Source organism: Schistocerca cancellata, chromosome 10 (assembly GCF_023864275.1).
Source record: "Schistocerca cancellata isolate TAMUIC-IGC-003103 chromosome 10, iqSchCanc2.1, whole genome shotgun sequence".
Taxonomy (NCBI): Eukaryota; Metazoa; Arthropoda; class Insecta; order Orthoptera; family Acrididae; genus Schistocerca; species Schistocerca cancellata.
The window spans coordinates 101451452-101465466 of NC_064635.1; the positions used below are offsets into that span (position 1 = coordinate 101451452).

The 14015-nt window shown below is 38.2% G+C and overlaps 1 protein-coding gene across 2 annotated transcripts in view; it reads right to left on the minus strand.

The window, feature by feature from the left end:
• LOC126106855 (nuclear RNA export factor 1-like) overlaps positions 1 to 14015 on the minus strand; it is a 164029-nt gene that overhangs the window by 24419 nt on the left and 125595 nt on the right. For both annotated transcript variants that reach the window (XM_049913250.1, XM_049913251.1), the window contains one exon: positions 7837 to 7982. In XM_049913250.1, coding sequence (XP_049769207.1) covers positions 7837 to 7982 — 146 coding nt within the window. The remainder of the gene's footprint in view (positions 1 to 7836; positions 7983 to 14015) is intronic.

Consider the following 14015-nt stretch of genomic DNA (forward strand, 5'->3'; position numbering starts at 1 on the left):
TGCTAGGAGGTAAACAGAACAGCAAATTATTGTGTATACAATTTCTGTTTAAAATTATGTATAAGGAGAACGAATAATTTTGGTGGAAACAAATTGCATAATCAGGGTGTATACGTGGACAAGGAAAAAATATTCCCGGATTTCCCGGTTAAAAATACACTTTTTCCGTGTTAAGTTATTCCTCGGCACTGTAAAACTCATCAATCCTTTGAATGTTTATGGTTTCATATACCGATGTAGAATTTCCCGGCACTTTAGAAAACGAAACTCGGTGGGGGGGGGACACGTTTTTTAATCCCTCTGATGTGCAGCAACATGTACGCTACATATTTTCGTATTACGAAGGTATAAATTTGAATTCCACCAAACAACACATGTCACACTCTGAAGCATTGAAATCGAGATTATGATGCGCTTTTGTGGACCACTCATAGCTCATGTCACGTGATCTCACCAGCTGATGACAGCATAGGACACGTGATATAGTCAGCCAATAGCAAGATCACTCGTAAGTAGCCCGAACACACAAATAAGAAAAGTTAACGGTTTTAATTAATATGCATAGCATTCACATATAATATTGGTCTCGAAGATTAATAAGCTGGAAGAGAAGTTAAGCTTCCACCTATAATGTTGATCTTTTTTCCACATGATACACTTTAAGATACATCACACAAATGTAAAAGTAAAATTTTTAATTACGACGTAAATGTCTGATCTTCTGGGCTCGAAATTCTTCTTAATGGTCATCCTCAAAGAGTTGATTTTTAAATCAAAGTCAAACGGTTTGTGATTTAAGAAATTCATCGTAAATTCTCGCACATACTTCATGTTGCGTAAAAGGAAATTTGCTTTGAATGTAACACTCTTGAAACAACCATTCGCAATATTTTCCCGCGACCTATTAGAAATAGGTTCGTTTCAGCAGTTGTGAGAGAGTGCCAGAAAGCACATATATATGTTCATATGTGTAAAACATTAAAAGATCTTACATTATGTCATAAAAGAAACAAGACATAAGAGGATACTTCAAGAGCATTGGAATTTCGTGAACCATACTAAAATGCATAATTCGGTTTAAAATGCACACTAGTATGTAAATGTTCTTGGAGTACCAGTACTGTATTATCTCATGTTTGGTTCTTTATTATGGCATAATGCCATACGTGCACTTGAAATGCAGCGAACAGCTGAAATTAGCCAATAGTGAGAAATTAAATACTTCGTTTCAAATAAATTGACTGCCTCAGCAGAAAAGATTAATGAAAGCCAAATCTCTTTAGCAAACCGGCAAAAATAACTTCATTGTTCTGCAAGGCAATTAAGCTTGACTGCCAGAAAGGTGGAAATAATATCTGAAACTAATAACATATTTTGGCCTTCCGTAATTATACGAACGTATTTTAATTCATTTGACAGCTCCCAGCCACAAAAATCCGTTTTGTTATCATTTAACGTGAGAGCAACAAACGAAGAGGAAAGAACAAAATCACTGAACGTAAACACAGGCCACGTGGAGACGACCCACCTTCCCACAACAACTCAGACTGCTCTGTGCATCAGCTCTAGATTTACTATTATTTCCCAATATTAAGTAGTGGCGCCCAGCCACACTTTTGTAACCGGAAGCGGGAGAAGGTACTACTCATACGCGACTCAACTGCGCATGCACAAGAGCCCGCCCGCAACTGTTCAACGAATCTAATTTAAACAGTTGTCACGTCACGCTCATCGGAGGAAATTTGTTGTTATGAAGCACTGCAGTCTTCCTAAAGCCTTTGACACACTTTGCTGTTGGCAGACGCTTGTATGAGCACTGTTTTGTTGTTGTATATGGGGCATTTCCTTTGCAACTTAAGTTTTATTTCCTTTTTTTTTCTCATGTTTTGTTGCTGCAATATTATTCTGCAGTAGCGGGATGCAGTAATATCCTTTGTTAGAGTGTTGGTTCTTACCAGTCAAAATCACAAAAATTTAACTGAAAACTTAAACAATGAAAAATTCCCGGAATTCTAAACAATTCCTGGTTTTCTCCCGGATGAAAACATTCCCGGGTTTTTCCCGGATCTCCCGGCTGTCCCAGGTCGTATACACCCTGTTAATGGTTTAAATACCCTGCTACCTTAGTTTAAACTGTCTGTGGGAAAGAAACCAAAGCTATACAATTTCACAGCGTAGCATTTTCTTTCTCGCAGTAGCTTTTAAAATAAAATATGTACTTTGTTGTTATGTAGTGGTTTGGTAAGATGGAAACAACTGTGTTGAACACCTGAAAGCACAAAATTAAATGAAACATGTTGTTTTTGATTTTGTAGCCACTCATATTTTTCCAATTTCTTGCGTCAGTTTTTCACCTTGGCTGTGATACAGGGATTGGCCAAATAATATGAACAAGCTACTACGAGCACCACAGTTTTGGAGCTCACCTTCTGACACCAGCATTGTATTTCGTTACCCCTTCACACTATATTGTAGTGGAGAAGTGTTCTGCAATCACCGTAATATTGTGTCACCCTGCTTGCAAACTAGTTGAATTACAGAGAGAGAGAGAGAGAGAGAGAGATCTGAGTGCAGCAAGAGAAACAGAGCTTGGAGTACTGAACAATGGGAAAATGCAATGCTGCCCAACAAATATGCTTTTACACTGGTCTACCATGAGGAGAACACCAAGGTAGGCGTGAAAGACACACTGTCTTCTTGCAACTCTGCAGCATGGTGGAGGTTCTGGAGTTCAGATGATGGTTAACACTAGGCCCAGTGGCCACAGCGAAAGGAAATATAACCGTCGAGGTGTGTGAAACCATTTTCGATGAACTGTTTATTACCTGGTATTCTCAAGTGTATTTAACTATTGCCTGAGAACTTGCAACGATACCATATCAGCTGGGTTTCTGATTTCTTTGCAGAGAAAAAATTGCTGATTTTTTTGAGTTTCCAAGTAGCCAGTACAAGTACGAGGGTCTGAGGTGAGAGTTGAGTACAGAACATGTCATGACGGGATGTGCAGAGAGCTTTTAAGGGACATAAGTTCTATTGAATATTGTGACTGTTCAAAGCAAGAGAAGTGTTGATGGATGGTAAGAAGTGGAAATGAGATGAAAGGAAACATATTAATTAAAGAAGTCAAGGAAATAAATGTAATGATAAATCACAAATGAAACACATTGGGCACTTAGTGGCTTGAGTATTTAAGATTAACAGTTGCGTGTATGATGAGGACTGTTACTTTATTAAAATGTATTCAGATTCAAACTATGGAGGCAACAGGCAGATTCAAGCATTTGACATGGTGCCCCGCTGCAAACTGTTAATGAAGGTACAAGCATAAGGAATAGATTTGCAGATACGTTAGTGGCTCAAAGACTTCTTAAGTAACAGAACCCAGCACGTTGTCCACGACGACGAGCGTGCGTTCAGAGATCAGGAGTTACCCCAGGAAGTGTGATAGGACCGCTCATTTTACTGGGATAGTTTTGGGAAAGTGTGATGCATCTGTAAAGGAGACTGCATATAGGACACTGATGTAACCTAGTCTTTCTTAAGTACTGTTTGAGTGTTTGGGATCTGCACCAGGTTGGATTAATGAAAGACATCAAAACAGTTCAGATGTAGAGCATCAGATTTATTTCTAGTAGTGTGGTTTCAGTTGACTGAGACTGCAGCTGTGTGTACGAGTGGCGTTTGCGTGAATGCGAGTGCAAGTGCGTGTGTCATCTATTGTTGACGAAGGCCTCAATGGTCGAAAGCTTTAATTGTGAGTCTTTTTGTTGTGCCTACCTGAAACTCAGCATCTCCGCTATATGGTGAGTAGCAACTTTCCTTTTCATAATATTGTTTATTTCCAGTAGGTTTGAACAACACACAAGTATTGCAGAGATGCTTCGGGAAATCAAATGGGAATCCCTGAAGTGAAGGAGATATTGTTTGTAAGTAACAGTATTGAGAAAATTTAGAGAATCAAAATGGATCTATTGCTGCAAACATACATTTTGTGTAAGGATCACAAGGATAAGATATGAGATACTAGGACTCATCCAGAGGCATACAGGGTGTTACAAAAAGGTACGGCCAAACTTTCAAGAAACATTCCTCACACAAAAAGAAAGAAAATATGTTATGTGGATATGTGTCCGGAAACGCTTACTTTCCATGTTAGAGCTCATTTTATTACTTCTCTTCAAATCACATTAATCATGGAATGGTAACACACAGCAACAGAACGTACCAGCGTGACTTCAAACACTCTGTTACAGGAAATGTTCAAAATGTCCTCCGTTAGCGAGGATACATGCATCCATCCTCCATCGCATGGAATCCCTGATGCGCTGATGCAGCCCTGGAGAATGGTGTATTGTATCACAGCCGTCCACAATACGAGCACAAAGAGTCTCTACATTTGGTACCGGGGTTGCGCAGACAAGAGCTTTCAAATGCCCCCATAAATGAAAGTCAAGAGGGTTGAGGTCAGGAGAGCGTGGAGGCCATGGAATTGGTCCGCCTCTACCAATCCATCAGTCACTGAATCTGTTGTTGAGAAGAGTACGAACACTTCGACTGAAATGTGCAGGAGCTCCATCGTGCACGAACCAGACGTTGCGTCGTACTTGTAAAGGCACATGTTCTAGCAGCACAGGTAGAGTGTCCCGTATGAAATCATGATAACGTGCTCCATTGAATGTAGGTGGAAGAACATGGGGCCCAATCAAGACATCACCAACAATGCCTGCCCAAACGTTCACAGAAAATCTGTATTGATGAAGTGATGGCACAATTGCGTGCGGATTCTCGTCAGCCCACACATGTTGATTGTGAAAATTTACAATCTGATCATGTTGGAATGAAGCCTCATCCGTACATACTGACGAAACTAAAATGAGCTCTAACATGGAAATTAAGCGTTTCCGGACACATGTCCACATAACATCTTTTCTTTATTTGCGTGTGAGGAATATTTCCTGAAAGATTGGCCGTACCTTTTTGTAACACCCTGTATAAACTGTCATTTTTTCCTCGCTTTATTTGGGAGTGGAACAAGACAGAAAGTGACTAGTAGTGATAAAGGGTACCCTCCGACATGGACTGTACAGTGACTAGCGGAGTATGTATGTAGATGTACATATACATTTAAAATTCAATAAATTTCATGCGACATATTGCAGAGTTATGGTGTCTACAATAAAACTAGAGTTCTTAAGGCAATGAAGAGTGAGAGGGTGAACTGAAACATTGTTAGGCTGAAACTATTATCTAACAAACAGTGGCTTCAAATGCAAGTATTCTTATTAATTATGAGTGTTATTCACCTGTCTACCTCCAACTGGCTATTAAAAATGAACAAATGCTTCTAGCTTCATGTTGTCTGCACATTTGGAATAGGAGACTTTGGAGGTCATGTCGTGTCGCTCAGCTCTCTTTACATTAGTCAGTCTGAAAGCAGCAATTGGCTGAAATGGACGGTATTACTGTACCTCCTGCCAGGTGTCAAGGTACATTCTGCCATTCATTTCCTCCAAGCAGGAGGTGTCAGAGCTGCCAAGATTCATCGTTAATCGTACTGTGTGTACGGGAATAAGTTTATAAGTGGTGGTGTTGTTGGAGTGGTGCAGAAAACTCTGGGACGGTTGCTCAGTTGTGCACCATGAAGGTGGACAAGGAAGGCGACTGGCAAACTAGTGCAACATGTTGACAAAATTGTACACATGCTGTTAAACACTGTCACCGAGAGATCAAGCCACCATATTGTTTTTTCATAGTGAGAATCAAAATGTCTAACTGATGTTCACAATACTGAATGAATGTGTTCTACCTTAAGATTTCTGAACAGAATCTTGACTGGGGGTGAGACATGGGTGCAGCATGTCAACTCTGAAACTAAGAAGCAATCCAAAGCAGTGGAAGCACACTCATTCTCCCAATAAGCCAAAAAAATTTAAACAAATGCTGTCAAACCACAAAATGAAGGCTGCAATTTTTTGGGAATGCAAAGCAATTTTGACAACAGGTTTCGCGAGAGTAAGGGATGAGAACAATGTGACGTCATAGGTTTACTGTGAGACTCTTACAAAACTTTGAAGGCCAGTCCAAAAACAAAAGGTGCTGGATTATCATCAAAGTGAAGGCCTGGTTGGGTACTCACCACTTTATGACAAACGATGAGCTAAAGGATGCTACCGAGACTGCCTGAAGTAGCAAGCGGCACCATTCTTTGATGAATGGAAAAATAAGCTTGTGGCACGGTACGACAAATGTATGAATTTAGGTGGTGACTATGTGGAGAAGCAACGATGTCAACATGTAAACACAGTTGATGTTTAAACAATTGAGAGTTTAATTCATGAACAGCCCTTGTATCAACTATCCCAAGAACATTATATTATTTTTCAACCACTGATATGAAAAGACAGAAATAGGGATATCGTGTTGGTAATGGATACACAGTCACAGCAACCAATGTTCCCTTGTTCACCTATACATTCCTGCTTCACTAAAACTAAATCATTTCTGATGTCTCATCAAATCTGTGACTGCTATATGTAATTTTAAATATTGTGAGAGGGAGAAAATTGTCACAAACTTCAGTATTTGGATAACCAGTAATGAGCGGATACTGTGTGAAAGAAAAAGAAGCAACGCATTTGACTGTTTTGATGGGAAGTCTACCATTTGAGGACGATCAATATAGATGAGACCAGCAATATCAAACAAGAGAATGTCCATGGTGGAACAACAACAATGTTATAATAAGGATAGATAATTTCTCACCATACAGGAGACACAGAGTTGCAGATGGGCAAAACAAAAATACTTCTGTACCTGTGGCCGCTGCAGAGAGAGAGAGAGAGAGAGAGAGAGAGTGTGTCAACTTCAAAATAAAGCCTTTTGGTCAAATGCTTATTAAAAGTACAGCAGTATTTTTGTTGTGAATGCCTATGACTCAATGAGTCGTCTATGTGCTGAGTAGCAATCTGTACCTTTCAACATATTGTTGAAATCAGAAACAGTCATATTAAAAAATGTGGTCAGAATGTATCTGAATATAGTACTTTTCAAATTTACAGATGAAAGTATCAGAATGCAGCAAAGCCACTCACAGCTAATGAAAAGGGAAAGGACTTCTGTCAGAAGTTTAGCAATTTTCCATCTTCACTACGTGTCTGCCAACTGTTCAGAGCTCCATTTATATGGTTAAAATGATGATAATGTTGATAATGCACAGGGCTATTAATGAGGTGCATTCTTATGCTTTCAGAGAAAGATCAGAACACTTGTACATTACAGTAAATCTAAATCACTTGTTCTCAAGTATAACTTGAAAGCTTCCCTCCTGACAAGCTATTTCTATTGCCTGTGAAGATACCTTAGGTCAACATTTTTGAATTGTGAGGATGTTATTCACTAAAGCAAATATACAGTACATATATAAGTACTAGGGTCAAATTAGCTCCCCAAAAGTATACAAAAATTTATTCAGGCTTATTTATCTGATTCAGCACCAAGTTTGGTTTCCCAAGTAATTTAAGGCAAATGATACAAACGTTTCTACTTCATGCAATAATCAAAATCGTGCTGTTTCATTATATTTGTAAAATGACAGACTTTATTTGGAATATTATACTTATTCTTATCATTATTGCTTATTCTGAAATTTCACAGACCAGCACATTATTATTTGTCTATTAATGAGTTTCTTCCTCTTCTTACCCACTAGAAGTTCTGGATATGTTACTACATGTTTCATGATTCTGACATTAAAAATTAAAACAGAGGTGTAGCAGATTAAAAATAATATAGAAGACTTTCTCTGTAGGAATACAGTACAAAAATAAATATACATACGTGCGTGACCAAGGAATTGTCATGTTAGTAAGTTGTGAATACTCTTGTATCATGGAATTTTTCTCACACTCCGTCACCTGTGTTATTCGTTTCAGTGGTGTAATTTTCTTTTGGTTTGTACATGGCTTCACGTACCTAAATGCACCCTGCAGGGAAAGACAAATAAAAAAAACTATCATGTTTTATTACTGTATCTACAGTTAGTTGTTGTTTTACAATATTGAAAGGTTAAGGGGAAACTAGGGAAATTTGTCCATATGATTTTAGTTATTTTTATTTATCTATCATAATACTGAAATGTTTAAAAATACTGAGCTACTGATAAAAAGTAAAAGATGAAATAATGTATTTATATTGGCTATCCAATAGTCTACAAGTTTAGTTTTCATTACAAGGTATATATTTTTTTTCAGATGGCAATCCTCAAACAAACATTTAAAACATAAATTCTTGCACCACAGATAAAATAATGGAGATAAAGATTTGAATGAAATAAGTTTTAATAAATAAAATTAAAGCAAAATTAGTAATAGAAATAATGATTCCAGCCCCATGGACAAAAATATAAATGCATAAAAAGGAATACATACATAAAAATAATTAATCTATCTGCAACTCAGCATCTCTGCTATATGGTGAGTAGCAACTTTCCCTTTCATAATATTGTTAAAAATAATTAATCACAGTCTCCCATAGGGTTTTGACTACCTCTTGCCATGCCCTCTAACGAGGAATGTACTACCCACTATCCTTCCCACCCCTCCCAGAATGGTATTCTGTGCCCACCGAACCTACACAATATCATTGTCCATCGCTATACAATCCATGCTTCTCATTCCTCTAGCCCCTTTCCTGTTTCCATTCCAGCACTACACAGCCGTCATTCCGTCAATGCACCCAGTCTTTTTACTTCTCTCCTTTTCCACTACCCTCCCCCCACCCCCCTCTCCCCTGCCCATCCATCTAACCTTCTGACTGCACCTAGCTGCCCTACCCTCCTCCACCTCATCTCCGTATGCTCCCAGAAGCAACACTTTACCGTCGCCCACCCCTACCTAGCTATCCCTCCCCCAGCCTCCTCCTTACCCCCATCACCCGGGTGCCTTTCCCATCATGCGCTGCTGCTCGTGGTCTGGCTTCATCAGCCAGAGACTGTGGTATGTGTGTCTAAGATGTGTTTGCGTGTGTGTGTGTGTTTTTGTCTATTTTTGACGAAGGTCTTGTCGGCCGACAGCTCACTTTCTGACAATCTCTTCGTCGTGCCAATATGCGAGTCAGCATCTGTGCTATATGGTGAGTACCTACTGTCCTTTTCATAATACTATCACATTCCATCCTAGCTTTTCCATTGTTTAAATATAATTAAAGTCACACTAGCAAAGAAAACACGAAAAAAAGAATGAAATGAAAGAAAAAAACAAGAGCAAATAAAAAAGCTAATACCATGATTAAAATAAGATCATCAAAATAATGAGCCAAAGAATTACAAATGAAAGAAAAAACTATATTTAAACAAATTAATTGAATAAATATGATGATCAGTCTTTTCAATAAAGATGCAAAGAAAAATACAGAGCACCCGACAAGATTCAAACACACAGCATACCAGTCAAATAATCTAACCACTAGGCTATAGTGCCATTTCAACAATCAGTCCTAGTATTGTTTTCACACAGACATTATTAACATGCAGTCAAGACAGGCATTGGCAAAGGAAGTAAAAAACATAATAAAATTATGATAAACAGACACAAATGACCCACATGCTTCAAGAACTATAAGAAATTGGCATAAAAAAAGCAAGAAACTGAAGCAAAGCAGAAAGTAAGCAAAGCTCCTCGTTCTGGCCTTGACGGGTCAATCGGGACTGACCGACCACCGCATGGTCCTCTGCCAGTGGTGTGTCTGGATACGGTAAGGAGGGATATGGGATCAGAACTTGGCTCTCTTGGCCAGCTTGAAAGAATAAAATTAAGTGGCGGAAAGGTTTCAAAGAGAGTACTGGGGAAAAACATAAAGCTAAATTAATTGCTTGAATGTTAGCTGGCCAATAACAGAAGAAGAAGAAGAAGAAGAAGAAGAAGAAGAAGAAAAGCATTACAGCTGATTATTAATAATTTAGGCCTGTGTAGAAAAGATAAATGTTATCCACATCCACTCTGGATCCGCAAGTTCGTAATCGGCATCAGAAAGCCTCGAACACCCCGTCCATGGAACGAAATTTTTAAATCTCTTTAGCCCATTTGATAAGTTCACGCAGTAGGCCAGCTCTTGGCCTGAATTATTTTCATCTACTGCAGTGCATACACTAAGCTGTGGAGTTCTGTCACGGACCAATGCCTGGTCCCACTGGAACGTCAGTCAAATCAAATTTAAATTAATTTCCACCTGTGTCTATCAGTCGCACAGAACAAAATTGTAGTCAGATTCTGGCAATTTGATGAGCGGAAATCTTAGACTCATTTTGTATGATATACAAACAGATCTTCTAGCTTAGTGCCCATAGAGTAACAATGTAGAAGCTGGTTGTGGTCAAATTTTAATGTGGTGTTGCTTGTTACAGTCATGTGCAATAATCACAAGTAAATGAAAACTGTACTACAATTATTGCAATGGGTAGGTGGGTGATAACTGTTATAGGTATGACCGCAGATATCCATTTTTGACTGAGCTTTTACCTGTAATAATTAGTTATGTGGATACCCTCATCTGGACAAACCTCCACAAGCAAGCCTTATTGTTCTTTCTTTAAACCACAACATTCTTCTTCAGCATTTGTCCACGGCATGTTCCACTAACACCACCCAGCTACAATTTGCTAGTTACTTTTTATTTTATTTCAGTGCTTATATGCTTATGCATATGCTTATATCCCAAAGAAAGCAGGTGTTGACAGATGTGAAAATTACCGAACTATCAGTTTAATAAGTCACAGCTGCAAAATATTAACGCGAATTCTTTACAGACGAATGGAAAAACTGGTAGAAGCCGACCTCGGGGAAGATCAGTTTGGATTCCGTAGAAATGTCGGAAGACGTGAGGCAATACTGACCCTACGGCTTATCTCGGAAGTTAGATTAAGAAAAGGCAAACCTACATTTTTAGCATTTGTAGACTTACAGAAAGCTTTTGACAATGTTGACTGGAATTCTCTCTTTCAAATTCTGAAGGTGGCAGGGGTAAAATACAGGGAGTGAAAGGCTATTTACAATTTGTACAGAAACGAAAGGCAGTTATAAGAGTCGAGGGGCATGAAAGGGAAGCAGTGGTTGGGAAGGGAGTGAGACAGGGTTGTAGCCTCTCCCTGATGTTATTCAATCTGTATATTGAGCAAGCAGTAAAGGAAACAAAAGAAAAATTCGGAGTAGGTAATAAAATCCATGGAGAAGAAATAAAAAACTTTAAGGTTCGCCAATGACATTGTAATTCTGTCAGAGACAGCAAAGGACTTGGAAGAGCAGTTGAACGGAATGGATAGTGTCTTGAAAGGAGGATATAAGATGAACATCAACAAAAGCAAAACGAGCATAATGGAATGTAGTCGAATTAAGTCGGGTGATGCTGAGGGAATTAGATTAGGAAATGAGACACTTAAAGTAGTAAAGGAGTTTTGCTACTTGGGGAGCAAAATAACTGATGATGGTCGAAGTAGAGAGGATATAAAATGTAGACTGGCAATGGCAAGGAAAGCATTTCTGAAGAAGAGAAATTTGTTAACATTGAATATAGATTTAAGTGTCAGAACGCCCTTTCTGAAAGTATTTGTATGGAGTGTAGTTATGTATGGAAGTGGAACATGGACGATAAACAGTTTGGGCAAGAAGAGGATAGAAGCTTTCGAAATGTGGTGCTACAGAAGAATGCTGAAGTTTAGATGGGTAGATCACATAACTAATGAGGAGGTATTGAATAGAATTGGGAAGAAGAGGAGTTTGTGGCACAACTTGACTAGAAGAAGGGATCGGTTGGTAGGACATGTTCTGAGGCATCAAGGAATCACCAATTTAATATTGGAGGGCAGCGTGGAGGGTACAAATCGTAGAGGAAGACGAAGAGATGAATACACTAAACAGATTCAGGATGTAGGCTACAGTACGTACTGAGAGATGAAGCAGCTTACAGAGGATAGAGTAGCATGGAGAGCTGCATCAAACCAGTCTCAGGACTGAAGACCACAACAACAACATGCCTTTACTGTCATCAGGATTGCCACTTACTCAAAGAGAGGAAAATTGTGAACACCACAGACTGTGTGCGAATAGCAGAAACTTTCTGCTGGACATGTTGGTATTAAACCAGTTTGTGTGCTGTAATATGTGGCAGAGGTGGGGAGCCAGCGCATGGGAGGGTGGAAAACTGTCACAATCAGACCGAGAGCTGTACAAGAACAGTAGTCATTAATGTGATGGACAGAATTTAAAAAGGGGATAGAAGAGTAAACAGTAAATAATGTAGTGATAGGGTACAAAATTCAGCAGAATTAAAATCTGTGAAATTTCCCATATGTATTAAAGGTGTAATTATTTCTGTACCTTGTTCATTTATAAATGGACAAGCTTTTGTTACATCAACTGGAAAATAATTATTGAAAGAGAGAAAATTATGCAAGTAGACCTGTAAGTTCTGTTATTTATACATGAAACTTTCTTTGTACGTTCCCACACTGGTTTTGTGTTTTAATATTACATCAGAGGTACTCCTCAGGCAATGTGCAGCAGATGAAGTGGCACAAATCCCAATATCACAGCAGGTGTTGCAGGGGTGTGTCAAAGAGGCTTCAGAATATTCCAGTTCATTGTGCTTCCCTTGAAGTCTAACAAGGGGATTGCACAACTTGTGGGAAATATAGATTGGAATGGGGCTTGGCTGGCTGGCTGTTGTTTAGCTAAAGGGTGTTATCCTGTAGCAGTAGTAAAACACACTGGTCAGCCAGTCCCCAGGAAAAAGATTTTAAAGTTTTAGCCGCACTTTATATACTAGTCTAATAAGCAGTGGAACTTGTGAAAAATAGCTCATTGGCAGCACACTTTATTTTTAATCTGCTGATCTGGGTTCAACCCCAGCTTCCGCCAAAAATCTATTTTTTCCCTTTAGTTTAATTAGAAGGATTTTTAAATCAAATGAATAACCAAAACTATCATAAATGAAATCATTAATGAATTTATTTTAAATATGATACAACTGTTTGTTAGAACTAATGAAATGAGTTAAAATTAATATTACACTTTAAAAGAGCTAAATATAACTTTTATTGCAATTATAACAGATTATCTGGTAGAATAAAAATATCATCTTTATATTACAACTGTTTTTTACATGCAAGAACTTGAATGACACTTATCATAAAAACACTGAAAACAAAAACTATCCTGAAATGTGGCACAATTTTTAAAAGACGAATTTTTACTTAAACAACATATATGTAAACGGTCTGTGAGAAAACACACTTCACTGATATTCATAAAAATTCCTCTTTCATCACAAAGTTTGGAAGCATATCACATCATTTGATTAAAAATTCGTGATGACAGCTGATGATGTACTATTGATTGTCTTCTAATTATAACTAAAGAAAAAAATATTTTTATTGGGAGCTGGGATTGAACCTGGATAAGCAAATTAAAAATCAAGTGTGCTGCCAATGAGCTACTTTTACACACATTCCACCATTTATTAAACTAGTATATAAAGTGTGGGTGAAACTCTGAAAGCATTTTTCTGGGAACTGTTTGGCCAGTGCGGTTTACTACCACTATAGGTAGTACACTACAGCCAACCAAACTTCATTCCAATCTAAATTTCCCCAAGTCATGCCCTCTCCTTGTAAGAGAACATTTACATAAATATTCATCAAAGAAACTGTCAGCATGAGTCTGGATAGTGTTCATAAAATAACAGCAAACATGTTTGTCTTGAACAAACCTATGTACATATGACAAACTGAGAAAGTAATTGTTGATTACACCAAGAAAAGAAAAGAAAAAATAATAATTATCTAAGTCAGGAAATGTATTCACAGCTGTAAATATTAACCACCTCCAGCTTTATGTTGGAATGACAATGAAAATTTGTGTCGGACCAGGACTCAAACCTGGATTTCCTGCTTTACGTAAGTGGTCACCTTAACTGGTTTGGCTACCTGACCACAAATCAAGGCCAGACCGAAACTTCCATAAGTT